At 40.1% G+C, this 27,780-nt stretch overlaps 2 protein-coding genes across 2 annotated transcripts; both read left to right on the top strand.

The window, feature by feature from the left end:
* The first annotated feature begins 464 nt into the window (after positions 1-464).
* Positions 465-4,339, top strand: LOC132857815 (E3 ubiquitin/ISG15 ligase TRIM25-like). The gene is made up of 6 exons (XM_060887879.1): positions 465-1,067; positions 2,062-2,157; positions 2,401-2,571; positions 2,760-2,919; positions 3,240-3,299; positions 3,595-4,339. Exons 1-6 carry the CDS (start codon positions 477-479, stop codon positions 4,119-4,121), a joined length of 1,605 nt encoding a protein of 534 aa, XP_060743862.1. The 5' UTR covers positions 465-476; the 3' UTR covers positions 4,122-4,339.
* Positions 4,340-15,135: 10,796 nt separating this feature from the next.
* On the top strand, positions 15,136-17,932 carry LOC132857785 (E3 ubiquitin/ISG15 ligase TRIM25-like). The gene is made up of 2 exons (XM_060887821.1): positions 15,136-15,726; positions 17,160-17,932. Exons 1-2 carry the CDS (start codon positions 15,136-15,138, stop codon positions 17,712-17,714), a joined length of 1,146 nt encoding a protein of 381 aa, XP_060743804.1. The 3' UTR covers positions 17,715-17,932.
* The last annotated feature ends 9,848 nt before the right edge of the window (positions 17,933-27,780 follow it).

Here is a 27,780-nt window from a genome sequence, read left to right as displayed (position 1 = left end):
AGTCATCACATCATCTGTATATATTACACACTACTGCTGCTGTATATTGTACAAAAAGCATAATATTACACAATATTGTTATTTACACTCCCACACTTTATGTACATAACTGATCGTTCATATTCTATATTCATATTTTATATATTTTATTCATTCTTTATTCATATTTCATACTCAGTCTGTCTATATTGTATCTCATCGTCTGCATTGTTTTCTTGTATAGTTTGTATAGTATAGTGTTATTTATGTCTGTACTTTTGAGAGTCACAAACTGCTGGAACCAAATTCCTTGTGTGTGTCAACATCAACACACTTGGCCAATAAACCTGATTCTGATTCTGATTCTGATTCTGATTCTGATTAAAAAAAACCTAAGCTCCTTTTTTTCTGTAAAGCAGTAGCTTCTCTTTCTCTCTTACACTATAACACAAAACTTAGAAAACCAACAAACCCACTCACTCTCTCAGTGCAGGAAAATGGCAGAGGCCAGTATTTCAGTAGGTCAGGATCACTTCAGCTGTCCAGTGTGTCTGGATCTCCTGAATGATCCAGTGACTACTCCCTGTGGTCACAGTTTCTGTAAGGTGTGTATTAATGCTCACTGGGATCAGGAGGATGTGAAGGGCATCTACAGCTGTCCTCAGTGTAGAGAGACTTTCACTCCACGGCCTGTTTTATACAGGAACAACATGCTGGCTGAAGTGGTGGAGAAACTGAAGAAGACTGAACTCCAAGCTGCTTCTCCTGATCACTGTTACGCTGGACCTGGAGATGTGGAGTGTGATTTCTGCACAGGGAGAAAACACAAAGCCGTCAAGTCCTGTCTGGTTTGTCAGGCCTCCTTTTGTGAAGATCATCTTAAACCTCACTATCAGTCTCCTGCCTTTAAGAAGCACAAGTTAGTTGAAGCCTGTGAGGAGCTCCAAGAGAAGATCTGCTCTGAACATGACAAACTGATGGAGATCTACTGTCGTACTGACCAAAGCTTCATCTGTTACTTGTGTACGATGGATCAACACAAAGGTCATGATACAGTTTCAGCTAAAGCAGAAAGAACTAAAAAACAGGTGAGAACTGGATATTATTATTCTTTTTTAAATCAATTCTATTTCTAATCTAATTTCTGTTGAGGTGATCTGATTGGTTATATGACTGTCATTCAGTGTAAGCTGGATTTTTATTAAAAGTGAAAGTGTGTTTTGTAAAGACGAAACAGCTCAGACCAGTCAGTGTACTTTAAACAGCCAACGGCATAACAATGATGATGATGATGATGATGATGATGATGAAGACAATTAACAGTTGTGTCATGGGCCACTTTATTCTGATTTCAAAGTCCATATTGTTTTACCTCTAAAAGTGTTGAAGCTTCTTTAAGACACATTTATATTTACTTTATATTTATATATGCACACACACTACAAATTCTAATTTAATTTCTAATTCAGTTTATTTTAACAATTCATATTGTCTCAAAGCAACTTTACAGAAGTACAGAAACAGAAGAGAGAAAAATAACAAATAAATATATATAAGAAGAAAAAAAAGAATAAAAATAAATAAGTAAAAATAAATAAATTAATACATATAATTAAAGTTTAAAATGAATTTAAAAATATTAATGTAAGATGTAAAATACTATATATCTACATATAACATATGGTGTAATACCGGTGGAAGATGTTTAAGGTCATTTTCGAGTACAAACAACACCTTCAACTAAACGAGTGAGTGAAAGCGATTGTGGAAATGTAAAAAGAACCCTGAGCTGGAGATCTGGGAAGCTTCTGCTCATAGTTTGGTCTAGATATATTTGTCCTGATCCAGGTTGAGGAGCCTCTGGTGGTAACCAGGAGAGTTCACCCTGGTGGGACTCCACATCATTACAGGGCACCATGTTAAGAGCAGTCTGATATAAAGAGATCAGCAGGAAAGGAGAGGGTGATGAGTGTGATGATGTGTGCTGGGGACAGTGATTGTAGTTTCTTATTTAATTACAGCTACAATTCTTTGTATTTTAATTTTATTTCTATTAATTAAACCTATTTTATTTGGTCTCAGAATGAGTTAAAGGAGGATCAGATAAAATCCCAGCAGAGGATCCAGGAGAAGCAGAAGAAGGTGCAGGAGCTGAAACAGACTGTGGACATTATTAAGGTGAGGAGGAAACTGAGAGATTCACATAAACACACACATTATAGAGTCACTGTGAGAGAAAGAGTTGATTTTTAAATGGATCTGTGTGTGCGTGCGTGTGTGTGTGTGTGTGTGTGTGTGTGTGTGTATGTGTGTGTACCCGTGTGTGTGTGTCTGTGTGTGCCCATGTGTGTGTGTGTGTGTGTGTGTGTGTGTGTGTGTGTGTGTGTGTGTGTGTGTGTGTGTGTGTGTTTGTCCTTACAGATACGTTCACAGGCAGCAGTAGATGACAGTGAGAGGATCTTTACTGAGATGATCAGCTCCATGGAGAAAAAGCGCTCGGAGGTGACGGAGCTGGAGATTGCTCATCTTAAGAGGAGAGTCACTGAGCTGGAGCAGCTTTCACACACACACGATGACCTCCACTTCCTCCAGGTAACACTCACTGTCTGATCTACAGAGGGCGCTGTTCCTCACAAAGTTTCCTCCTAAAAGCTCATTATAGCAACAAGAAATGTTCCTGTCTGAGATCACAAGTGTGTCTTTGTTCTGATTCAGTCTGAGATTCATTCGTTCCTCTCGTCCACTTTTCTCCTTCTCTATGATGTGTTTCCTCTCTGTAGAGTTTCCCGTCTCTCTGTGTTTCTCCTGGATGTGACGACTCACCCAGCTTCACTGTCAAGCAACATCTCTCATTTGATGGAGTGAGGAAATCTCTCTCAGATCTGAAAAAAAGAGTGAAGCAAATCTGTGAGAAGAAATTCAACAAAATCAGACCACAAGGTGAACAAACAAACATTGTTTCTGTATCACAGTAAAAAGAGCCATAAAATTCATCTAACAGAAATAAGAAGTAAGCAGGAACAAGACTGCAGAAAATCACACAGTATTAGCATCAGTCTTGTAAATGACATCAAGATCAATTTAGCAGACAAACAAAGTACAAATCTTACATTTGTGGAGAAAATTGTAGCTGATGAATAAATTGAGATGGTGATGTTGTTGACGTCTGAAATAAACGTGAGGAAGCAAATTTTTCATTCACACTTTAAACTGTTTCCACATCATTTTTCTGTCTCCATTTTGTCTCTGTGTCTCCAAAGCTGCAGCAGTTCAGATGATTTTACCTTCAGAACCAAAGAGCAGAGAAGATTTTCTGCAGTGTAAGTTTTACACACACACACACACACACACACAGACACACACACACACACAGACACACACACAGACAGACACACACTCACTCACACACACACACACACACACACACACACACATAGACACAGACACACACACACACACAGACACACACAATGTTAAAATGTCTGTATTGTTGATCTAAATCTGATCCATGTTTATAGAGCTGCATTAGGAGGATAGAAACACAGACGTGTCTCACACGCACTTATTATAAATCCTGTGATTAACATCTAACATGTGGACATTTTATTACTGTAGATTTCTGTTATCTGACTCTGGATCCAAACACAGCACATCATCGACTCATTCTGTCTGGGAAGAACAGAGTGGTGACACGGAGTAAGATACAACAGCGATACTCTGATCATCCAGAGAGATTTGACATCTATACTCAGGTGTTGTGTAAGGAGAGTGTGTGTGGACGCTGTTACTGGGAGGTGGAGAGGAGCGGTGATGTGGACATATCAGTGTCATATAAAGAGATCAGCAGAAAAGGACGGGGTAATGAGTGTTTGTTTGGACACAACAGTCAGTCCTGGAGTCTGGAGTGTTATTCTTCCTCTGACTCTTTCTGGCGCAACAACATTTATACTGAGCTCAGAGGTCCATCGTCCTCCAGAATAGGAGTGTATGTGGATCACAGTGCAGGAACTCTGTCCTTCTACAGCGTCTCTTACACCATGAGGCTCCTCCACAGAGTCCACACCACATTCACTCAGCCTCTATACGCTGGAGTCAGGATGTGGAGTAATAAATCATCTGTGAAGTTTTGTGATCCAAAATAAAATGTTAGTAAAAGTGTTTATAAAAACTATAAGTGAGGTGTGAGATTTAATTTGTCCCTGAGCTACACTGGACATTTTGTGTGCAGAAACTGGAACAGTAATGAATGCAGAATGTAGAAACAGACTATTTAACTGTATGCACTATTAGGATGGGTTTATTATAGTTGATATAAAAATGTTCAATGTCTCCTCAGAAATAATAAACTTTACTCAAACTGCTCTGTCTTTCTGTGCTGCTTGCTGGTGGAAACACAACCTACTGTGTGTAAAAGACCTTTATTATCTTATATCTTTAACAATTTTCTGCTTAACAGTCCACTTAACATACAGTGCACTCTGGAATTATTCAGACACCTTCCTCAATCCTTTATAATATGGTGACAGACTTCAAAAGTGGAAGAATAAACTGTTAATAAACTATTTTCTCTCAGTTCAGTCTTTGTCTTTCACGACTTTTCAGTCGTGACTTTGTTCGAGTGACGCGAGCATGCGCTCCTGTGAGAGAAAAAACACCATGAAACAATGATATTTTCCATATTGTGAACTTAATTTATTTGCACTTAAATTTCAGTTCATGTTCTAGCGCAGGTTCAAAATACAACACGGCCCTTGTTTGGGACGCTTTTCATGAACTGACCCACATGACAAACTAATTGAATGGCCCTGACTTAGAGATTTCACTGAGGTAAATAGTGTTGGTGTGTTGTTTGGGAATGAATCGATTCTTTGAATCCGTTTATCAAATCGGCTCTTGAAAGTTTTGGAACCTTTGGAGTCAGGTGTGATTTTCTTTTTTGTGGGCTGTGGAAAAAAAGCTATAACATCATAATATGTTATGAAGGCTTCCGGAAAAAATATTGTAGTACATGCAGCAATGTGTCGATTCTAATTAATCACACTGTAACTAATAGACCTATGCTGTTATATAGTTTATATAGAATTAAGTTAGCATTAGCAGAGTTGTTTGTTTTGCAGCACTGAGCAGTTATTTTACATAACTTTATCATAAAAAACAGTACAAAAAGGCTGCCAACTCTCACGCATTCAGTTTAAATTAATGTAACTCTCACGGGGAGCCTGTGCTTATCTCAGGTGTCATCGGGCATTCGGATAAGCGGTAGAAAATGAGTGAGTGAGTGAGTGGGTCAGTGAGTAAATCTCTCAAGAAATTCTGTACAGATACCAAATACTTTGACAATCAATATATACTTATGTAGTAGTAGTAGTAGCCTTTATTGCCTTTATTCTTTCTCCAGGAATTTGTGTCAGTGCGTGCACCGCCGTCACAGTGTGTATGTGTGTGTGTCTGTTTTTGTATGTGTGTCTGTTTGTTTGGGGTGAGGATCATATTAGTAGTAGTAGTAGTAGTAGCCTTTATTGTCACTGGTCACAGGTACCAGCGAAATTAGCCATCAACCTGTCCATACATACAATACATACAATATGACAAGGGGGGGACAGGACAGGAAGACAGGGAATTGAAAAGAAATACAGCATAACATGAGGGAAGGGAGGAGAAAAAAAACAACCCCCAGACTATGCTCCGGTGGGGAGTACAGTGTGGGAACAGGAAAAACACCTCAGCAACATAAGCACATAAACAGTACGCCATAAACACACGACTTGCAACTGGGGAGAGGAGTGGGGGGTAGAGGTAATCCAGCACAGGCAAGCAGCCATCAGGTCCTGCAGCCTTTATCTTCGGCGCTGGTCACACACCCGCTTGTCAGACTGGTGGTGCAAAGCGGCGAAGGCGTGGGATGGGGGGTGGGGGGTGAATGCATATCTTTAAACGTGTGTGTGTGTATGTGTGTATGTATGTAAGTGTGTAGGCCTGGAGAGTCGTTGCTCCAGGCATCAAATCTCGGTGCCTCAGTCCGCAAGATTGTCATAGCGATACACAGCAAGTTGCCATGGAGACAGCCTTGATCAGTCAACAATCAGCAGGTGTCTGTGGAAATGGGGGGAGGAACGCAAGAGCATCTCGCTGAAGTGCTCTTCCAGGGGAATTGTTGTTCCAACAGCGGCCTTGGCTAAGGCCAGTGGTTGAGGGGAGCTGAAAGCAGATAAGATTGGGATTGTTTGGTCTTGGCGAATAGACAGATTCCAATTTACACAACTACACTCTTAGTCCATTCTGGTCTCCAAATCAATCCATTGTTCTTTCCAAAGCAGTGAGCTTCTTAGTGATGTTATCCATATTGCGGTTAATAGTCCCAGCCTCAGTGCTGACCGCTCTGCCTACTGCATCAATCATGACGGGCAGCCTTGGGAGGTTTTGGACAGCTGTTACCGTTTTCTGATTTTTTTGATAAACCAAGGCAATGCCTAATCCAATCAGTAGAACTCCTGTTATCATGGTTCCGAATAGGTAGATATCTTCAATTGCCTCCACGGAAAGAGCCGCCAGACACACAACCCGCCACCTCTCCCACGCATCCATCGTATATCCAGTTGCGAACGTTCCGGCAGGGCAGTCAGGTTCCCCCGAACCCAAGCTTCTCGTCGAGAAGATGGTGTCAATTGCGTTGAGAGACCAGTTCAGCAAATCCATATTCAGATTTTTAGTTTGGAGAGCAGTGCGGAGAGTCTCTCAAAGTATAAGACAATAGATGAGACGAGAGGAGCAAAGCAGGGAAAGTAAGGGGGAGGGAGAGGGAGAGAAAATGCGACCGCCTTCGTTGAGAGCCAGAAGAGAAATTATACTTATTACACTTCTGCTAATGCAAGGATTTTGTGTTTGTATTTTTTTTCACATCAAGCCACGCCCCTCCATAAGCCCCTCTCCATAACCAAAGCCCCACCCCCCAAAATCTCACTCTAAGGGCCTTTTTATACATGGTCACTTCATGTGTTTTCTCTGATCCGATATCTATCTGATTCGTTAAAACTGTCCCATTTACATTAGGCCACATAAATGCGTCTTGGCGAATCGGAGATCAATCCGATCTTTCTACTCCCGCCCAAAATGCAAATATATTTTACCTCATTTCCGGGGTAATTGAAATGGAACACATGTGGTTGCTACAAAAAACAGCATTTACTGTTTGCTGCATTTTTGCTGGCGGCAGCAGTGCATTTTAAGACCCAACGAGACACCTGGGTGAAAAATCGGAGCCAGCACTGCTGGGAAAACATGTTTCTTTCTGCCGCGATGCATGACTCGCGAGTCACCTGCGAGTGACGTACTTCCGTTTGGGAGGAGTATAGCGCTGACGTATGTGGCTTGAACAACCACATGCATTTACACCTGTCCAGTTTCATCTGAAATGCGTCCCAGACCACCTCCTGAAGTGGTTTGAGCGATCAGATTTATATCCTGGGCATTTAGACCTGGTCTTTTTATGATCGGATAGCTATCGGATCACAGAAAACACATGAAGTGACCAGGTGTAAAAACCCCCTAAGCTGAACTCAGAAGTTGGCAGCCCTGTGTAACATATTATATATGTGTTTTTTTCCGCCCAGTGTTGTAATGTAACGAAGTACAAATACTTTGTTACTGTACTTAAGTAGAAATTTCACGTATCTGTACTTTCTTCGCTATTTAAATTTATGTCAACTTTCACTTTTAGTCCACTACATTTCCTAGATAAAATGTATACTTTTGCTCCGCTATATTTCCACTAAGCATCTTCGTACCCGTTACTACAAAATAAAATCAGAAGAAATGTGTGCAACTGCAATAAGGGAGGTTTGGCGAATCACTGCACGCTCCACGGAGAAGCACAGGCATGTGCAACGCACAGTCAGAGCTGGATGCATTTATCTATAACGTTAATCGGTGAAAAGACACTGCAACCAAAAGCAGTGAAATTTCACTATTTTTATTATCAGAGTTTTGTTTGTAGCACAAACAAAATATTAATGCAAACAATCCATTCAATACTAAATAAAAAATAATATTTATTGATTTGGTCTTTGTCTTGTGAATATTTTTTTTTATTAATGACTGCATTCATTGGACACACTGTTTGTAGAGAATGCACACATACATGAACTGATTTGATTCAAGACTGGCATCATTACATCATGCATAAAATTGTGGTGTCCACTTTTGACATTTTAAATTATACCATAACTTTTGGCTTACTATGTAGTCATATAATATATAATATAAAACTCTTCTTGTTTTTAATTCTCACTGAGGGCTAAACCCCCAAAAGATGAAATCCTAGAACCGCCCCTGCTCTTATGCCTATCGAAAATCACTGAAATTTTACTTTTTACTTTTATTTCAAATACTTAAGTACATTAAATATCCGAAAATAACATTTGATACTTAAGTACAGTAAATATCAGATACTTTAAGACTTTTACTTGAGTAATATTCTAAAAGGTAACTTTCACTTCTACTGAAGTCATTTTCTAGTATAATACTTGTACTTTTACTCAAGTATTGCTTTCTAATACTTTATACAACACTGCTCCCGCACAATATGCAAATATATTTTACCTCATTTCCGGGGTAATTGAAATGGAACACGTTTTGGTGTATGCGGTTGCTACGAAAAACAGCATTTACTGTTTGCTGCATTTTCGCTGGCGGCAGCAGTGCATTTTAAGGCCAAACGAGACACCTGGGAGAAAGATCGGAGCCAGCGCTTGTGGGAAAACATATTTGTCGTGCAATGCACGACTCGTGAGTCACCTGCAAGCGACGTACTTCCATTTGGGAGGAGTATAGCGCTGCTGTATGTGGCTTGAACAACCACATTCATTTACACCTGTCCAGTTTCATCTGAAATGCATCCCAGACCACCTCCTGGAGTGGTTTGAACGATCGGATTTATATCCATCTCGAAACCGTTTTGGAGTGCATTTAGACCCGGTCTTTTTACCATCGGATAGCTATCGGATCACAGAAAACGCATGAAGTGACCAGGTATAAAAACCCCCTGAGTTAAGCATGTGCACCACAACTATATAAAGCCATTATCAATGGAGCGCAGATATAACGAGTCACCATGGCAACAGCGTCAGACAAAAGGAGGTCTGCATATTTCTCACCAGCAGAACTGTTTATGAAAATGCAGAAATGCGTAAGTTTACATTTTAAGTGTTGGGTGTAATTAATTACTAAGTAATCTAAATACTGTAATTTAATTAAAGACTATAAAACAATTCTGTATAAAACAATAGTGGATTTAACATCAAATTTTAAAAGGTATTTTTTTATCGTAAACTTTTCCCTCTAGTTACACGCTTTGGTCAATTCAAGGATAATTCATGCAATTGTATATTGTTTATTTGAAAGCATTAGAAGTGCAGTTTCTTGTCTCTCCTTATTGTTCAAGTGGTTGAGGTTGATTTGGGATTTAGAAAGTAATTAATAAGTAAGTAGACCAAATTAGTATGTAGACCAATACTTTCTAGAGATAGTAATTATTACATTAATCCAATTAGACTGGTTGAAGATGTAATTTCTAGGTAGTAATTGAGAACTATTTTAGTGTAAATTCCCAACTGTTATAATATCATAGGTGAAACTGGAAGAACAGTATTTTATTAAACCTATTAATTTAATTTTCATGTATAGGTGCAATCCTGCAGGCATTAAAAGAATGTGGCAGCAGATTAAAATGAAATAGAAAAACAATTCAAATCAGGTAAGCCTTGAGCATATCATAGGTGTAGGGTACTTGGCTTTACAAACATTTGACATAATAAATAACTAAATAGCATTCAGTGTCTAGCAGCACAGCAGCATTTTTATCATGGGTCTAAATGTTCATTCTCATTTTAATACTCAGCCAACAGAAAGAAAGCAGAGGCTTGCAAAACAGGGGGAGGACCTGAACCACCACCTCTGACAAATGCAGAGGAGATGGTCCTGAGCCTGAATGCTGTAAGGCCAATGGCCGAGGGAATTCCTGGAGGGACTTCATTAGAGCCAGTCACTCCAGAAGATTTAAGTTTTGGGTTTTTTTTGTAAATAAAGAACACCATATAAATTGCTGTGATTTTGTGTTTATTCATTTTCTTTTTTTTGTTTTGTGGGGGTGGTGGTGGATATCATGATTAATTAGCCTTACTAATGTGTTCTGCATCCCCGATTTTATACAGAAAACTACCATTTGCAAAGAAACGTAAGGCATAGGCAATAACAACGACGATAAAGCATGTTCTTATCTTTAGAAGATTTTCTGTTTGTCCTTACAGCAAATTTCTTTGTATGAAGGATTGTAAAGTCCAATCCGTGCAGCATTTCATGTTTATTTTCAACCCAATCGCTACCTAACTGATGATCAGCTCATCATTTACATCTGATATAAAAGACCTTTTGAGGTCTTACAGCAGCTATGCTCATGGTACATTTACATTTACAGCATGTGACAGACTCTTATTCAGAGCAACGTACATAAGTGCTTAAATCTCTAGCATTGATTCATTAATGCTGGCTCACTAGGTTACATACTTAAGATACCATGAGTTTAAAACATTTGCTCAAAGTTACAATGAAAAAGTGTCAAAGGTTGTGTTTTTTTTTATTTTTTTTAAAATGCAAAAGATAAGGAAAGAAGTGCTAGTTGAAGTGTTTCCTGAATAAGTAGGTCTTCAACTGCCGCTTGAAAATAGCCAGTGACTCAGCTGTCCGGACCTCTAGGGGAAGTTCATTCCACCACCTTGGTGCCAGAACAGAGAAGAGTCTTGTAGTATACTTGCCTCTTACCCTGAGAGATGGTGGAACCAGTCGAGCAGTGCTGGTTGATCGGAAGGTGCGGGGTGCATTGTGAGGAGTGATGAGGACTTTGAGGTAAGAGGGAGCTGGTCCGTTTTTGGCTTTGTAGGCCAGCATCAGTGTTTTGAATCTGATGTGTGCAGCTACCGGAAGCCAGTGGAGGGGTCGCAGCAGCGGGGTGGTGTGAGAACTTAGGCAGGTTGAAAACAAGCCGGGCAGCTGCATTTTGGATCATTTGCAGAAAATGAATTGCGTTCATAGGTAGACCTGCCAGCAGTGTGTTGCAGTAATCCAGTCTAGAAATTACAAGAGACTGAACAAGTACCTGAGCAGCCTGTGTGGACAAAAATGGCTGAATCCTTCTAATGTTCTAGAGAAGAAACCGACATGAAAGAGTCACATTAGCAACATGAGAGGAAAAGGACAGTTGATTGTCCATGGTTACCCCAAGGTTTGCAAGCTGTGGCTGAAGGGGAGATCAGATCGTTGTGCAAGGATATAGCAAGATAATGGGCAGTCAATTTCTGTTATGCACAATTCATTACAATACCTCATAAAAGTGAAAGTGACGTGACATATGGCTCAGTATGGTGACCCATACTCAGAATTCGTTCTCTGCATTTAACCCATCCAAAGTGCACACACAGCAGTGAACACACACACCGTGAACACAGACTCGGAGCAGTGGGCAGCCATTTATGCTGCGGCACCCGGGGAGCAGTTGTGGGGTATCGGTGCCTTGCTCGATGGCACTGTCGGAACTCAGAGCCCTCTCCGAGTGGACATATCTCAGGGTGAACCACGCTCTTAAACTTTTAGCCAAATATTTACTGATCTTAAATATACTTCACTAATAACACGTCTCAGACCTGGAGAATGAGCAAACTTCTTTATTGCAGCCAATCAGCCAACAATTCCATTGAGCTCAAGGAAAAATTTCTAAGTCAAAAACAATCAAATGAAAAACCCAAAAGAGCATCCACCTCCAACCCAAAAAGTTCAAACAAAAAAGCACTCTCCCCAGGTGCCTCCGCTTTAATTTACATACATTCATGGGAATTTCCCATTATTTCTCCACCAGACGTCTGACATTATGTCTCAAAGTTATATTTAAATCATTAGTCATTTACATGACCTTTCTAAATTCCCCTTATTCTCCAGAACTCACATTTTTTCTTCATTGTTATTAATAAATGTGCTCAAAACACATTCGTCACTCAGTCTTTCATGACAGACGTCTGGTGGTTTTTCAGCATCCTCTTTTCAGCTACAACGAGAAAGTTTGCTCATTTCTTTTGCTACTTTCTACTGCATATAATTTTCTTCTGATTATTTCGATTATGATAAACATTCTTACGTATATTAGTTATGTTGTATTGCTATTTTTGCTAAGCCCGAGATGTTATAATGTTGCTTTGTATATAAGTGGAGTTTTATGTTGACTCCTTAAGCTTGCTGAACTTATGAACTTTGTTATGATCTCAGTCTGTCACCTTCCAGACTGGGCCCGCTCATGCATATTTTAAGCCTTAAGTCCTCTACTTCTACCTCTTACTAAAGGTCAGGTATATATATCTGGGCATACTCCCATATGTCTTATGACACCAATTGTAATATTTTGTAAGGCATAATACTTTACTTTGGGGCATTCTTGAGTTTCAAGATTTTTCACAACATTACTCCCCCCTTTGAGGCTGTAAAGCCTCAACCAAACCTATGTTGCAGTAATCCTGACATAACCACTAAACCTTATGAACATCAACAGGGGCTAAAACCAAAAAATGAAATCACATTTAAATGAAACAAAAAAAATTTCAAACAACATTTAAACAAACGGCCCGAGACTCGAACCCATAGGTGTTCATTCCAGTATTTTGCACATGTACTATAGAATGTATAGTATGTATTCTGGTCGGTGCTGCTTTTGTGTATTGTCTTGTTTTGTATTGTTTGTTTGATCTTCTGTCTCACACTGTGTACACCAGGTTGTATAGATGCACTTTATGTGTCTAGGACTAACTTACTTTAAGTCCTTAGCTCTGTCCTTGTTCTATGTAGCTCCATAGTCCTGGAGAAACGTTGTCTCATTTCACTGTGTACTGTGTCAGATATATATGGATAAATTGTTATGATATATATGAAGATATATATGGTTACAATAAAAGCTTCTTGACTTCTTGATTTGACCTGATTTTGGATCCGGAGTGGCCGCTGACTGCTACTGCCACGCCGCCATCTTGGAACATCAATAATGACCTCAGAAATAATGCTGACCGTTAGTTCATCAGAAGGAGTTGGTTGTACAATTCCACCTGACTATAAATGTGAAGAAAGGACATTATTTACATAATCATTTACTGTCCAGTGTCACCCAAATGAGGATGGGTTCCCTTTAGAGCCTGGTTCCTCTCAGGGGGTTTTTTCCTTGCCACCGTCACATCAGCCTTGATCATTAGGGATAAATGTTAGAGAGAAATAGCAACTCAATCTTTATCATCTTTATTCTATATTTCTATACTTCTGTAAAGCTGCTTTGAGACAATGTCCATTGTTAAGTGTAGTGCTTTTAGTATAGAAACATATAATAATAAAGTATAGAAACATATAATAATAATTACAAAGTTTTAAGTTAAGTTACTATTTATCCCTAAAATTGATCCCTAATGAACAAGACTGAGGTGATGTAATGTGACGAGATGTAATGTACTGAGTAAAAAGTGTCTGAATATTATAAATATAATGTGATGATTTACCTTATTCAAATACATGAAAAATCATTTCAATTAATAAAAACTTAAATCACAGAGGAGATTCTTTACATTAAAACTGTTAAACTCCTGAAATTTGCAGATAATACGATGCTCATCGGTCTCATCCAAGATGGCGATGAGTCTGCATACCGGCAGGAGGTGAAGTGGCTGGTGCTATGGTACAGTCTGAACAGTCTAGAGCTAAACACCCTCAAAACTGTGGAGATGATAGTGGACTTTAGGAAAGACCCCTCAACACTACTCCCCCTCACAATATCCAACAGCCCGGTGTCATCTGTGGAGACCTTCAAGTTTCTGGGCACTACCATTTCCCAAGACCTGAAATGGGAGTGCAACATAAACTCCATCATCAAAAAGGTCCAGCAGAGAATGTACTTTCTACGTCAATTAAGTGCTGTAAAAGCTCTTGATGCTGTTCTACACTGCAGTCATTAAATCTGTCCTGTTCACATCCATCACCATCTGGTTTGGTGCAGCAACAAAACAGGACAGGAACAGACCGCAACGCACAGTAAAAACAGCAGAAAAAATCATTGGCACCCCCTGGCCACTCTCCAGGACTTGTACGACACAAGAACCAGAAACCGGGCAGTAAAAATCACTATTGACCCTTCACACCCTGGACGCAACCTCTTTCAGCTTCTCCCTTCTGTCAGGTGCCACAGAACTTTGCTTACTAGAACTGCCAGACACAGGAACAGTTTCTTTCCCCAGACAATCACCCTGATTAACAACTCACCATAATTATATTCACTGCTTCATATCTATCTAAGATCTAAGATCTTCTAAGTACTGCATTATCAGGACTGTCAGTCATCACATCATCTGTATATATTACACACTACTGCTGCTGTATATTGTACAAAAAGCATAATATTACACAATATTGTTATTTACACTCCCACACATTATGTACATAACTGATCGTTCATATTCTCACTCACTCTCACTCATCTTCTACCGCTTATCCCAACTACCTCAGGTCACGGGGAGCCTGTGCCTATCTCAGGTGTCATCGGGCATCAAGGCAGGATACACCCTGGACGGAGTGCCAACCCATCGCAGGGCACACACACACTCATTCACTTACACATTCACACACTACGAACAATTTTCCAGAGATGCCAATCAACCTACCATGCAAGTCTTTGGACCGGGGGAGGAAACCGGTGTACCCGGAGGAAACCCCCGAGGCACGGGGAGAACATGCAAACTCCACACACACAAGGCGGAGGCGGGAATCGAACCCCCAACCCTGGAGGTGTGAGGCGAACGTACTAACCACCATTGTTTTCTTGTATAGTTGTATAGTATAGTGTTATTTATGTCTGTACTTTTGAGATTCACAAACTGCTGGAACAAAATTCCTTGTGTGTGTCAACACACTTGGCCAATAAATCTGATTCTGATTCTGATTCTGATTTTAAAAAAAAGCCTGAGCTTCTTTTTTCTGTAAAGCCACAGCTTCTCTTTCTCTGTTACACTATAACACAAAACTTAGAAAACGAAACTTAACGAACCAACCAACCAACGAACCCACTCACTCTCACAATGCAGGAAAATGGCAGAGGCCAGTATTTCAGTAGGTCAGGATCACTTCAGCTGTTCAGTGTGTCTGGATCTCCTGAATGATCCAGTGACTACTCCCTGTGGTCACAATTTCTGTATGGTGTGTATTAATGCTCACTGGGATCAGGAGGATGTGAAGGGCATCTACAGCTGTCCTCAGTGTAGAGAGACTTTCACTCCAAGGCCTGTTCTACGCAGGAACAACATGCTGGCTGAAGTGGTGGAGAAACTGAAGAAGACTGAACTCCAAGCTGCTTCTCCTGCTCACTGTTACGCTGGACCTGGAGATGTGGAGTGTGATTTCTGCACAGGGAGAAAACACAAAGCCGTCAAGTCCTGTCTGGTTTGTCAGGCCTCCTATTGTGACGATCATCTTAAACCTCACTATCAGTCTCCTGCCTTTAAGAAGCACAAGTTAGTTGAAGCCTGTGCAGAGCTCCAAGAGAAGATCTGCTCTGAACATGACAAACTGATGGAGATCTACAGTCGTACTGACCAAAGCCTCATCTGTTACTTGTGTACGATGGAAGAACACAAAGGTCATGATACAGTTTCAGCTAAAGCAGAAAGAACTAAAAAACAGGTGAGAACTGGATATTATTATTCTTTTTTAAGTCAATTTCTACAAATTGTAAGGTGGATTTTTATTAAAAGTCAAAGTGTTTTGTAAAGACGTGTGAAACAGCTCGGACCAGTCAGTGTACTTTAAACAGCCAACGGCATAACAATGATGATGATGATGATGATGATGATGATGATGATGATGATGATGAAGATATTTAACACGGTCATTTGAAACTTTTATTCTGATTTCAAAGTCTATTTTGTTTTACTTCTAAAAGTGTTGAAGCTTCTATAAGACACATTTATATTTACTTTATATTTATATGACATCCACTTCCTCCAGGTAACATTCACTGTCTGATCTACAGAGGGCGCTGTTCCTCACAAAGTTTCCTCCTAAAAGCTCATTACAGCAACAAGAAATGTTCCTGTCTGAGATCACAAGTGTGTCTTTGTTCTGATTCAGTCTGAGATTCATTCGTTCCTCTCGTCCACTTTTCTCCTTCTCTATGATGTGTTTCCTCTCTGTAGAGTTTCCCGTCTCTCTGTGTTTCTCCTGGATGTGACGACTCACCCAGCTTCACTGTCAATCAACATCTCTCATTTGATGGAGTGAGGAAATCTCTCTCAGATCTGAAAAAACGAGTCGAACAAATCTGTGAGGATGAATTCAACAAAATCAGACCACAAGGTGAACAAACAAACATTGTTTCTGTATCACAGTAAAAAGAGCCATAAAATTCATCTAACAGAAATAAGAAGTAAGCAGGAACAAGACTGCAGAAAATCACACAGTATTAGCATCAGTCTTGTAAATGACATCAAGATCAATTTAGTAGACAAACAAAGTACAAATCTTACATTTGTGGAGAAAATCGTAGCTGATGAATAATTGAGGTGGTGACGTTGTTGACGTCTGAAATAAACGTGAGGAAGCAAATTTTTCATTCACACTTTAAACTGTTTCAACGTCATTTTTCTGTCTCCATTTTGTCTCTGTGTCGCCAAAGCTGCAGCAGTTCAGATGATTTTACATTCAGAACCAAAGAGCAGAGAAGATTTTCTGCAGTGTAGGTTTTACACACACACACACACACACACACACACACAGACACACATACACACAAACACACACATACACACACACAGACGCACACACACACCCACACACACACACACAGACACACACACACAGACACAAACACACACACAGACACACACACGCACAGAGACACACACAGACACACATACACACATACACACAGACACAGACGCACACAGACACAGACACACACACAAATACACACACACAGACACACACACACACTGTGTTAAAATGTCTGTATTGTTGATCTAAATCTGATCCATGTATATACAGTAGAGCTGCATTAGGAGGATAGAAAATCAGACAGGTGTCTCACACACACTTATTATAAATCCTGTGATTAACATCTAACATGTGGACATTTTATTACTGTAGATTTATGTTATCTGACTCTGGATCCAAACACAGTACATCCTGTACTCATTCTGTCTGAGAATAACAGAGTGGTGACACGGAGTGAGACACAACAGCAATACTCTGATCATCCAGAGAGATTTGACTCTTGCCCTCAGGTGTTGTGTAAGGAGAGTGTGTGTGGACGCTGTTACTGGGAGGTGGAGAGGAGCGGTTATGTGGACATATCAGTTTCATATAAAGAGATCAGCAGGAAAGGACAGGGTGATGAGAGTTTGTTTGGACACAACAGTCAGTCCTGGATTCTGTGGTGTTGTTCTTCCTATGTCTCTTTCTGGCACAACAGCATTGAGACTGAGCTCCGAGGTCCATCATCCTCCAGGATAGGAGTGTATGTGGATCACAGTGCAGGAACTCTGTCCTTCTACAGCGTCTCTGACACCATGAGGCTCCTCCACAGAGTCCACACCACATTCACTCAGCCTCTATACACTGGATTCAGGATGGGTAATAATAACTCATATGTGAGGTTTTGTGATCCAAAATAAAAAGTTAGTAAAAGTGTTTATAAAAACTATAAGTGAGGTGTGAGATTTAATTTGTCCCTGAGCTACACTGGACATTTTGTGTGCAGAAACTGGAACAGTAATGAATGCAGAATGTAGAAACAGACTATTTAACTGTATGCACTATTAGGATGGGTTTATTATAGTTGATATAAAAATGTTCAATGTCTCCTCAGAAATAATAAACTTTACTCAAACTGCTCTGTCTTTCTGTGCTGCTTGCTGGTGGAAACACAACCTACTGTGTGTGTAACCTAAATGTTGCCCTGTTGTTGAGTTAGTGTTGTTTTGTACCTGTACATATAATTTTGTTTATTTTCTTCTTATTTTAATTTTGTTGTCAGTTGTATGTTTCGTCTTCCTTCTCACAGCTGTATGTTAAGATGGAAGTGAAGGGTGTGCAGCTCGTGTAAGTGGTGCACAAGGAGGATGAGCACACGGCAGCTAGAAGAATCTTAACTAAAGTGATCAATGATGAGATAAAGAAAAGATTGAGGTACAGATAATAGGCAACAGAAAAAGGCACTTGGACTGAAGATGTTACTGGGGAAAAAAGTAAGATGTAGAAGTTTAATACAGATAAATGTGAGGCAATATGGAGAGCAGCAGAAGAATCAGTTGGCAAAAAGTAGTTCCATAGTGGGATGAGGGGTGTAGTGAGGCTGTTCATATCAGAAATAAAGCTCTAAGGAAAGTAGTTTTAATGACTACTTAGAAAAGTAATTAGAAAGTAATTTTAATGATTTAATTAACTAAAAGAGCTCAAGCATCAGTGAGGCAGGTCATCAGTACAGCAAAGAAAAATATTGGAGGGAATTCTGTGACAGAATTGGTGAAGAGATTGAAATTGAGTTATGGAGGATGATTGGGAACATGAGCAAGAACACCAGAAATTGATATGTTTATACATAAGGAGGCAATCAAGATGGAAAACAACTATACTCACTATACAGTATTTAAGTAAATCATGCAGCAACATAACTCAGATATTTACAGATAGATCAGAGGATATTAAAATGGGTAGAAGAGCTTCAGCAGAATATCCATCAATACAATATAGAAATAGGAAAAAGAGCAACAGACCATATAAATGTGTCCACAAGAGAACAGCAATATCTCTAGATTTTCAGTGTGCAGAGGAAAAGCAGCCTGACCATGTGTAATATGTACAGATTCACAATCAGCTCTTTAAAGCTTAGCTAGTGGAACATCTTCAACAAGGCAAGATATTCTTCAGTGTGCTTTAACTCTCTGTCTTCTGGTAAAGTAGGTTCCTGACTTTTGTATACTATCTGCTTAACTCACTTTGTTTTAGAGTAGTGCGATTTGAATTTTGTTATATTCTATACCATTGTTAATTTTATAGTGTTGGTCTTTGTTGTTCTCTCAGCTGATTAATCAGGAGTAGTTTCAGTCTCCCTTAAGGTGTGAATTGTGGGCAGGGCTTACCCATTTAAATTGAAGGTTCTCTGCTGTTGGTAAATATCTCTCTATCTCACATTGTAACATAAGTGTCTAGTACTGTTTTGATATTATACCATACCTTAATTCTCACTTTTGGTTGACTGCATGTGCCTCAAACCCATCTCTGTACTCACTTCCTACTGTCGCAGACGCTTTCATCTACAGAGCAGAAGTCACAATCCCAGTAACCTCGTCTACCCTCCTCTGTTGTGTAAGTCTCAAACAGTGGTGGTAGGTGGGCTCTGGAATTGCCAGTCTGCTGTAAAGAAAGCTGATTTTATCTCTGCTTTAACTTCCCATTACTCCTTTGATTTTCTTTCGCTAACAGAGACCTGGATATCCCCACAGAACACTGCTACACCAGCTGCTTTATCTTCTGCCTATGCTTTCTCTCACTCACCACAAGAAACAGGCAGGGGTGGTGGTACAGGTTTATTGTTGTCAAAGAGATGGTGCTTTACACCTCTCCTCTTGTCTCATTTAACCATCTCCTCTTTTGAATTCCATGCCATTTCAGTTACCTCTCCAATCAACCTTGTTATCATTGTTGTTTACCGCCCTCCTGGTCCCCTAAGAGACTTCCTGGATGAAATGGACTTAGTGTTTTTCCTTCCGATAGCTCCCATCTGACGGTGCTTGGTGACTTCAACCTCCCCTCTGACAAACTTCTATCTTCTTCCCTCCTGACTCTTCTCGACTCATTCACCCTCACACTCAACAGCTACATCCCCACACACAAAGAAGGCAATGTCCTGGACCTGATTTTCTCCCGTCCTTCTCCAGCTACAGACGTGACTGTTACCCCACTACATCCTTTCCTTTCATCTCTTTCCTCAACTATGGACTTCCTCTGCCCTATGTCCACTAAACCCAAGAAAACTTGTTCTTGTTCTGCTCCTTGGCTTTCAGATGTGCTGCGCAACAATTGAAGAGAGCTAAGATCATCCGAGAGAAAGTGGAAGAAATCACAACTTGATGCAGATCTTGATTCTTACCGAACACTCCTTGCCAAGTTCTCCTCAGATGTGACTTCTGCCAAGACTTCCTTCTACAAGGAAAAGCTTGAAGCTTCCTCACATGACCCTCGGAAATTTCACATCATCTCTTCTCTGCTCAACCCCCCGGCTCCTCCTCCTTCATCCTCCCTGACTGCAGAAGACTTTGCTTCTTTCTACCAGGAGAAGATTGAAGAAATCTGCCGGACCTTCACTTCAGCCCCGACTGCACTTACATCTCAGAGTATGGATTCCCCTACACCTTCGTTGTCACATTTCTCAACTGTAGCAGCAGAAGAGATTTTACAACTCATCCAGTCCTGCAATTCTACCATCTGCTTATTGGATCCACTCCCTTCCACTACATTTACATTTACGGCATTTAGCAGACACCCTTATCCAGAGTGACTTACAACTGAGCAACTTAGGGTTAAGGGCCTTGCTCAGGGGCCCAGCAGTGGCAGCTTGGTGGACCTGGGGTTCGAACCCATGACCTTCCGATCAGTAGCCCTACACCTTAACACTGAGCTACCACATCCACATTCCACTATCAGGTACCAACAACTTTCAAGAGAGCAAGGGTTATTCCCATCCTAAAAAAACCTGCTCTGGATCCATCAGTCATCAGTAACTACAGACCGGTATCACTTCTCTGATTTCTTTCAAACATTCTTGAATGCATTGTCTATAATCAACTGTCTGTCTATCTCTCACAGAACAACCTCCAGGATCCCAACCAGTCTGGCTTTAAAGCAGCTGATTCCACAGAGACAGCCCTTTGGATGTCTCTGAGAAACTACATGCTGCTAGATCAGCCAAACTGTCATCCGTCCTTATCCTCCTTGACCTTTCAGCAGCGTTTGATACGGTCAACCACAAGACTCTCTTATCCACCCTCAGGAGTCTTTTGATTTGCGGATCAGCTTGGGAATGGTTCGCTTCCTACCTGGAAGGATGCTCATATCAGGTAACATGGAGGGGAGTGACATCTGCTCCACGCAGCCTCTCCAATGGCTCACAACCTTGGGGTAACCATGGACAATCAACTGTCCTTTTCCTCTCATGTTGCTAATGTGACTCGTTCATGTCGGTTTCTTCTCTACAACATTAGAAGGATTCGGCAATTTTTGTCCGCACAGGCTGCTCAGGTACTTGTTCAGTCTCTTGTCATCTCTAGACTGGATTACTGCAATGCACTGCTGGCAGGTCTACCTATGAACGCAATCCGTCCTCTGCAAATGATCCAAAATCCAGCTGCCCAGCTTGTTTTCAACCTGCCAAAGTTCTCGCATACCACCCCGCTGCTGCGATCCCTCCACTGGCTTCCGGTAGCTGCACGCATCAGATTCAAAACACTGATGCTGGCCTACAAAGCCAAAAATGGACCAGCTCCCTCTTACCTCAAAGCCCTCATCACTCCTCACACTGCACCCCGCACCTTCCGATCTACCAGCACTGCTCGACTGGTTCCACCATCTCTCACGGTAAGAGGCAAGTATACTACAATACTCTTCTCTGTTCTGGCACCAAGGTGGTGGAATGAACTTCCCCTAGAGGTCCGGACAGCTGAGTCACTGGCTATTTTCAAGCGGTGGTTGAAGACCTACTTATTCAGAAAACAATTTAACTAGCACTTCTTTCCCTATCTTTTGCATTATAAAAAAAAAAAGAAAAAAAGAAAAAAAAACTGACACTTTTTCACTGTAACTTTGAAGAAATGTTTTAAACTCATGGTATCTTAAGTATGTAACCTTGTGAGCCAGCATTAATGTATTCAATCACTTCTGTACGTTGCTCTGGATAAGGGCGTCTGCCAAATGCTGTAAATGTAAATGTAAATATTCTAAACAACATATTACAGAAACTATACAGCATAAAGTACTTAGGGGTAAAGATTCTGATTTGTGGGTTCCAGCTCACGTCAGAGTAAAAAGGAATGAGGAAGATGATAAACATGCTAATGAGTCATTAAAGGATCCAGAGGTAAAGATCAAAGTTCTGATGATTAAAACAGAAATTAAGCCTTTGATTGGAGTTAAAATGAGAAAGAGGTGGCAAAAAATAAGGGATAGTGAAAAAAGATGGAGAAAAAAAAGCTGCATGTTAAACATTCTGCACACTGACCACTAGATGGCAGCAGATATGTTTATTGCACCTTTGGAAAATGCTGAACTGGAAAATAATCCACAACATGGCGTGGTGATGAAGCAGGTTTACTGTTACACCCCAAAGATGAGGATTTTCCTGTAACATCACTTAGGAAGTGTGTAAAGTAAATTTGTCCTCCTCATTATGAGTCCTGTTTCCATCTGTATGGGCATTTCTGGAAAAGTTTAAATCCCATGACTGCAGAGTTCCACTGTTGTGTCTTTCAGCAGGACTCATTAATCCTCAATTACTCACCTCTGAGCTCTGAGCTCCACCTCAGCTGTGAGATATTTTTATTAAAAACAAACTCAGATGTCTCAGTAATGGTAAGATTCCCTGTTCAAGGAGGTGTGGTCAAAGAACACAGTAAAATTAAGGGGGCGTGGCCAAACTTGAACTCTGGCCAAGCAGCGGGTTAATTAAATCTCTCTCTCTCTCTCTCTCTCTCTCTCTCTCTCTCTCTCTCACACACACACACACACACACACACACACACCTTAACTGTTCCTACTGTCCTGATGTTCAGACCTTCTTTCTGTTTCTCTGCAATCTTTCATTCCATCAATTTTTTAAAAAATTCTTTAACTTCCCTTCTGATTATCTCCAGCTTCACTCTTCTGCTCCTCCTGAAGTTTCAGTAAAAAACATATTTTCATTATTAAACTTGCTTTTGTCAAAAAAGGGTAAAAACTTAATTAATCTGTGCACATCTTGTCCTGACTGAACTGTACAGAGAGAGAGGGGGGGAGGGAGAGAGATAGAGAGAGACACAGGGAGAGAGAGGGAGAGGGAGAGAGAGACAGAGAGAGAGAGAGAGAGGTTTAATCGAACACACCCGCTGCTTGGCTGGAGTTCATGCCTGTTAGTGTGGGAACATGACCTACATAATACTTTGGATTGGTTGCAGATGCAGTGTGATGGAAGTTTGGAGGGAATTTCGCATTGAATCAGCAAAAAAAAACAAAAAAAACACGTTTCTTCGAGGGATCTGTTGCATAAGAATCTTCAGATCCTTCTGCAGACACAATGATCACAATGAAAGCTGAAAAAGTAAAAGCATGTTTGGTTCTTCCACAGTCATTCGATCTAAAAAGCATTGTGAAGAGAATAAAACCAAGACCCCAAAGCATAAGCACTTCCCTCTGTTCTTGGAGAGCGTGACTCAGTGAAGCCGCTCACTTTTCCAACTGCTCTGTTTTCCACGAGATTTGCCATCCAGCTGAATGTTTTCCATTCACTGCTTAACCTTAACCTTATTGTTAATAAACAGGTTTTTTACTTGTTGTGTTTTTGCTGAACATTGGTCTGAAGTTTCACTTCATCACATAACAACGATAAATAGATCGCAAATACTGCAGCTTCATGTGGTGTAATAATTTAAAACAAGCTGTAATTTCATTAAATACTACAACAATGCTAACGCTAATAAGACAGTTACCTCAGAGCAGTCATGCTAATCATGAGCTATATCTTTGAATCATGTAAAAGTGTTCAGTCTCCGTTCTCTCCATCTCTAATGAGATCTCACTATGGCACTTATAATGGGAACAATTCTAAAGTGTGTTGTTAGTGTTGCTAGTTGTGAGCAGCTGAGTTTGAGTTTGTTCTCGACCTTCACTGTGAACATGTTACACAGTCCTCGCACTTTAATAACAGCTAATGGATTTTAATGATGTTTTAAATGGTGAGTTTTACATGTGAAGAGCAGCCCACCCTCAGGATCGGCTTCCCAGAAACGTTCCATCGTCCGTCCCCTCCAGGTTAGTAATTAAAGATTTATGTAACACAGCTCATATGGTTTCACTTTGGAGCTGAGGTACATCCAACCGCATCACCTCACTGTGAGCTAAACCATTTATATCCAAACTTCACACAGAGATAATGTCATGTGCATTCAGGCAGTTAACAAAAAAGACCCAGTTCAACATTTACATGTTAAAAATGTTTAAAAAAATCAGGTAAAGTTGGAAGTCAATGTTTTGTCAAGAAGCACTTTCACAGGAGTGTGTGTTACAGCGTGTAAGTGTGTGAAATGTACTCTAACATTCTTAATTGTCTTATTTTCTTTTTTTATTCTGTAGAACCTGTCAGAAGTTTAACATTTAAACACCTGCCTTTAGCTCAATGGTACTTTAAATAATAAACTCTGAGATCACTGCACTGCACTTCTGCCAAGAGTATATAATAAACACCTAAACATGATTTTTATTCATTTTTATATTGTTTTTACATAATTGTGGATATATAAAAAATAATTGTTGCATTACCTAATTTTATAAATTTAAGTTTAATCACATCTGAATTTAGTTAAATCTGATTTATATAATATAGATTGTTGTAAAACTCTCCTTAGGTACAATGTACAAGTATAACTAGGGGCGTGTCCAATGTAAATTAGAAGCAAATTAGATACATATCAGCATACACTGGGGTGTGGGCCATGCAAATTAGGTACATATCAGCATACACTGGGGTGTGTCCCATGCAAATTAGGTACATATCAGCATACACTGGGGTGTGGCCCATGCAAATTAGATACATATTAGCATGCACTGTGGTGTGTCCCATATAAATCAAATGTATCTTCTGATAACTTGTTGTGTGTCCCATAAAATAGATGCATATAAGTGTACACTGGGGAGTGTCTCAGGTAAATCGGCTGTATATTATATTACCATAACCTGAGGAACCTGCCCTTTCACCGCCGCGGCCCGGACAAGATTCTCAGGCTCTGAAACTGACCCAGTCACTGAGGGTGTAACTCAGGAGGGTTGCGTCAGGAAGTGAATCCGAAGGTCAGATCAGATGATCCTCTGTGGTGACCCTGAACAGAGAGCAGATGAAAAACAACAACTTTAATAATAACTTGGACCATGTCCCACGTAAATGAGATGAATATTGATATACACTGGGGAGTGTCTCATGTAAATTGGATGTAAATCAGGATAAACTGGGGTGTGTCCCAAATAAATAAGATGTATATTAACATACGCCGAGGCATATCGCATGTAAATTAGACATATATTCTGATCAAATAGGGCAAGTCTAATGTAAATTTCAATTAAATTAAATACAAGTTTATTTGTATATCGCTTTTAACAACTGACATTGTCTCAGAGCAGCTTTACAGAACATAAACATAAAAAAAAGGTTATTATAAAGAATATTTATGAAGATTAGTATAGTACAAAAATTCAAGATTAATATTAGATAAATTTAAATGTGTTTGTATTTATCCCAATGAGCAAGTCTGAGGTGACTCAGGTGACTGTGGGGAGGAAAAACTCCCTTAGATGGTAAAGGAAGAAACCTTGAGAGGAACCAGACTCAAAGGGGAACCTCATCCTCATATGGGTGACTCTGGGGGTGTGATTATAAATATACAGTCTGATAAATGTTGTGTTGATGAGGAGATTGTTGTCCTCAAAGACCAAATGGAGTTGCATCTCCTCTTTAGTATCGCAGAGTCTAACTGGAGCTGGTAGATCTCTAGATGCCTCAGGATTCTCACAGAGTCGCCTTCATCTCAGTGGAGGTCCAAAATCTTCATCGCACGGAAGACAATCTGAGCTGGTACAATTTCTGGATGCCTCGTGATGGGTAGGAAGAGAGAAGCAGTGGAGAGGAATTAATGTAGCTTCTATTCATAATATTAACAAGCACTAGATGATAATGTGAATTTGGTCTCATGTAATAGAGCACAGGGGGGCACGGTGGCTTAGTGGTTAGCACGTTCGCCTCACACCTCCAGGGTCGGGGTTCGATTCCCGCCTCCACCTTGTGTGTGTGGAGTTTGCATGTTCACCCGTGCCTCAGGGGGTTTCCTCCGGGTACTCCGGTTTCCTCCCCATGGTCCAAAGACATGCATGGTAGGTTGATTGGCATCTCTGGAAAAATTGTCCATAGTGTGTGATTGCGTGAGTGAATGAGAGTGTGTGTGTGTGCCCTGCGATGGGTTGGCACTCTGTGACCCGAGGTAGTTCGGATAAGCGGTAGAAGATGAATGAATGAATGATAATAGAGCACAATATTATGGGATGTATTATGTGTATGTCTGACTAAAGAGATGAGTTTTTAATCTACATTTAAACTGTGAAAGTGTCTCTGAGCCCCGAACACTATCAGGAAGGCTATTCCAATGTTTGGGAGCTAAATAAGAAAATGCTCTACAACCTTTAGTAGACTTAGATATTCTGGGAACTAGCAGAAATCCTGAGTTTTGTAATCTCAGAGAGCGTGAAGGATTGTAATGTGTTAGAAGACTAGTTAGATACATGGGAGCTAAACCATTAAGAGCCTTGTACGTAAGTAGCAGCAGTTTGTAATCAATTCTAAACTTAACAGGTAGCCAGTGTAGAGATGATAAAATTGGGGTTATATGGTCATACTTTCTTGTCCTAGTGAGAACTCTGGCAGCTGCATTTTGGACTAACTGTAGCCTATTTATTAAAGATGCAGGACAACCACCTAGTAATGCATTACAATAGTCCAGTCTAGAGGTCACGAAAGCATGAACTAGCTTCTCAGCATCAGATACAGTCACGTGTCTGACATGATGGAGGATCGGGCCTGTGAGTGTCGTCAGAGAGTGAAATAAACGTTTACTAAAAATCTGAAGCAGGAATTCAGTGAGTTTAAAATAATTTTTAGAGATTTTATTATACTGATATAAATTATATACTGATATAAAACCTGGGACAGATCATTGTACATAAATTAATGTTGTTCTGTTTACTCTTGTGTTTATTTACTGAATCTGTATTTAAATAGGATTTATAATTTGTAGGCATTGAAAAAATAGAGTTTTTTTTATTAATGATTGTAGGTTTTGGATTATATTGAAATTAAATGAATGAATTAAAAAACTCCAAATAAAAATGATTTAGAGATGATAGACTCTGTAAAGAATCTGTTCGAATTAAAAGCTGTGTTTGGCTATTATTATTATTATTATTATTATTACTGCTACTGTTATGCTTCATATTCGTCTGCATCATTTTATTATTAATATTATTATAAATATAATAATAATAATTATTATTATCAGAGAGAGATTTCAGGACGGCGTCTGCCTGACAACAGGACTCGCAGTTATTTGGCTCCATTGAGCCGTTGCTTGGTAACAGTCGGAGGTTTGGGAGGTGAAAGTGTTCAGAGACGCTGATGTGAACAGTTGTGCCTTTCACAGCGATGTCGTTCCCCCTTTTTTTCACTGCTTGGCTTTGAATCAGGAGAACATCTCGAGCTTTGTGCATTAACGACAGAGTAAAGAACATTTCTCTTTTCATCTCAGATCCAGACGAAGCTCCTGAGTGGTTTATATCTTCAGTTTCCTGCGCAGGGGAATAAGTGTCTCGCAGTGTGCTGGTATGACGCTGAAAGTTTTTTCCTTTTAATTTCCTCCTTATTTCATCATTACTAATCTTCAGCTCTCAAGCAGC

Source organism: Tachysurus vachellii, chromosome 15, assembly GCF_030014155.1.
Source record: "Tachysurus vachellii isolate PV-2020 chromosome 15, HZAU_Pvac_v1, whole genome shotgun sequence".
In the NCBI taxonomy this organism is placed as follows: domain Eukaryota; kingdom Metazoa; phylum Chordata; class Actinopteri; order Siluriformes; family Bagridae; genus Tachysurus; species Tachysurus vachellii.
Note: the sequence above shows the minus strand (reverse complement) of the source record. Positions and strands in the feature narration are given on the sequence as shown.

Coding starts and splice junctions, on each gene's coding strand:
- LOC132857815 (XM_060887879.1), top strand. CDS start 477: ATGGCAGAGGCCAGTATTTCAGTAGGTCAGGATCACTTCAGCTGTCCA. Junction 2,158..2,400: donor AGACTGTGGACATTATTAAG/GTGAGGAGGAAA, acceptor TTGTCCTTACAG/ATACGTTCACAGGCAGCAGT. Junction 2,572..2,759: donor ATGACCTCCACTTCCTCCAG/GTAACACTCACT, acceptor TCCTCTCTGTAG/AGTTTCCCGTCTCTCTGTGT.
- LOC132857785 (XM_060887821.1), top strand. CDS start 15,136: ATGGCAGAGGCCAGTATTTCAGTAGGTCAGGATCACTTCAGCTGTTCA. Junction 15,727..17,159: donor CAGAAAGAACTAAAAAACAG/GTGAGAACTGGA, acceptor TGTGATTAACAT/CTAACATGTGGACATTTTAT.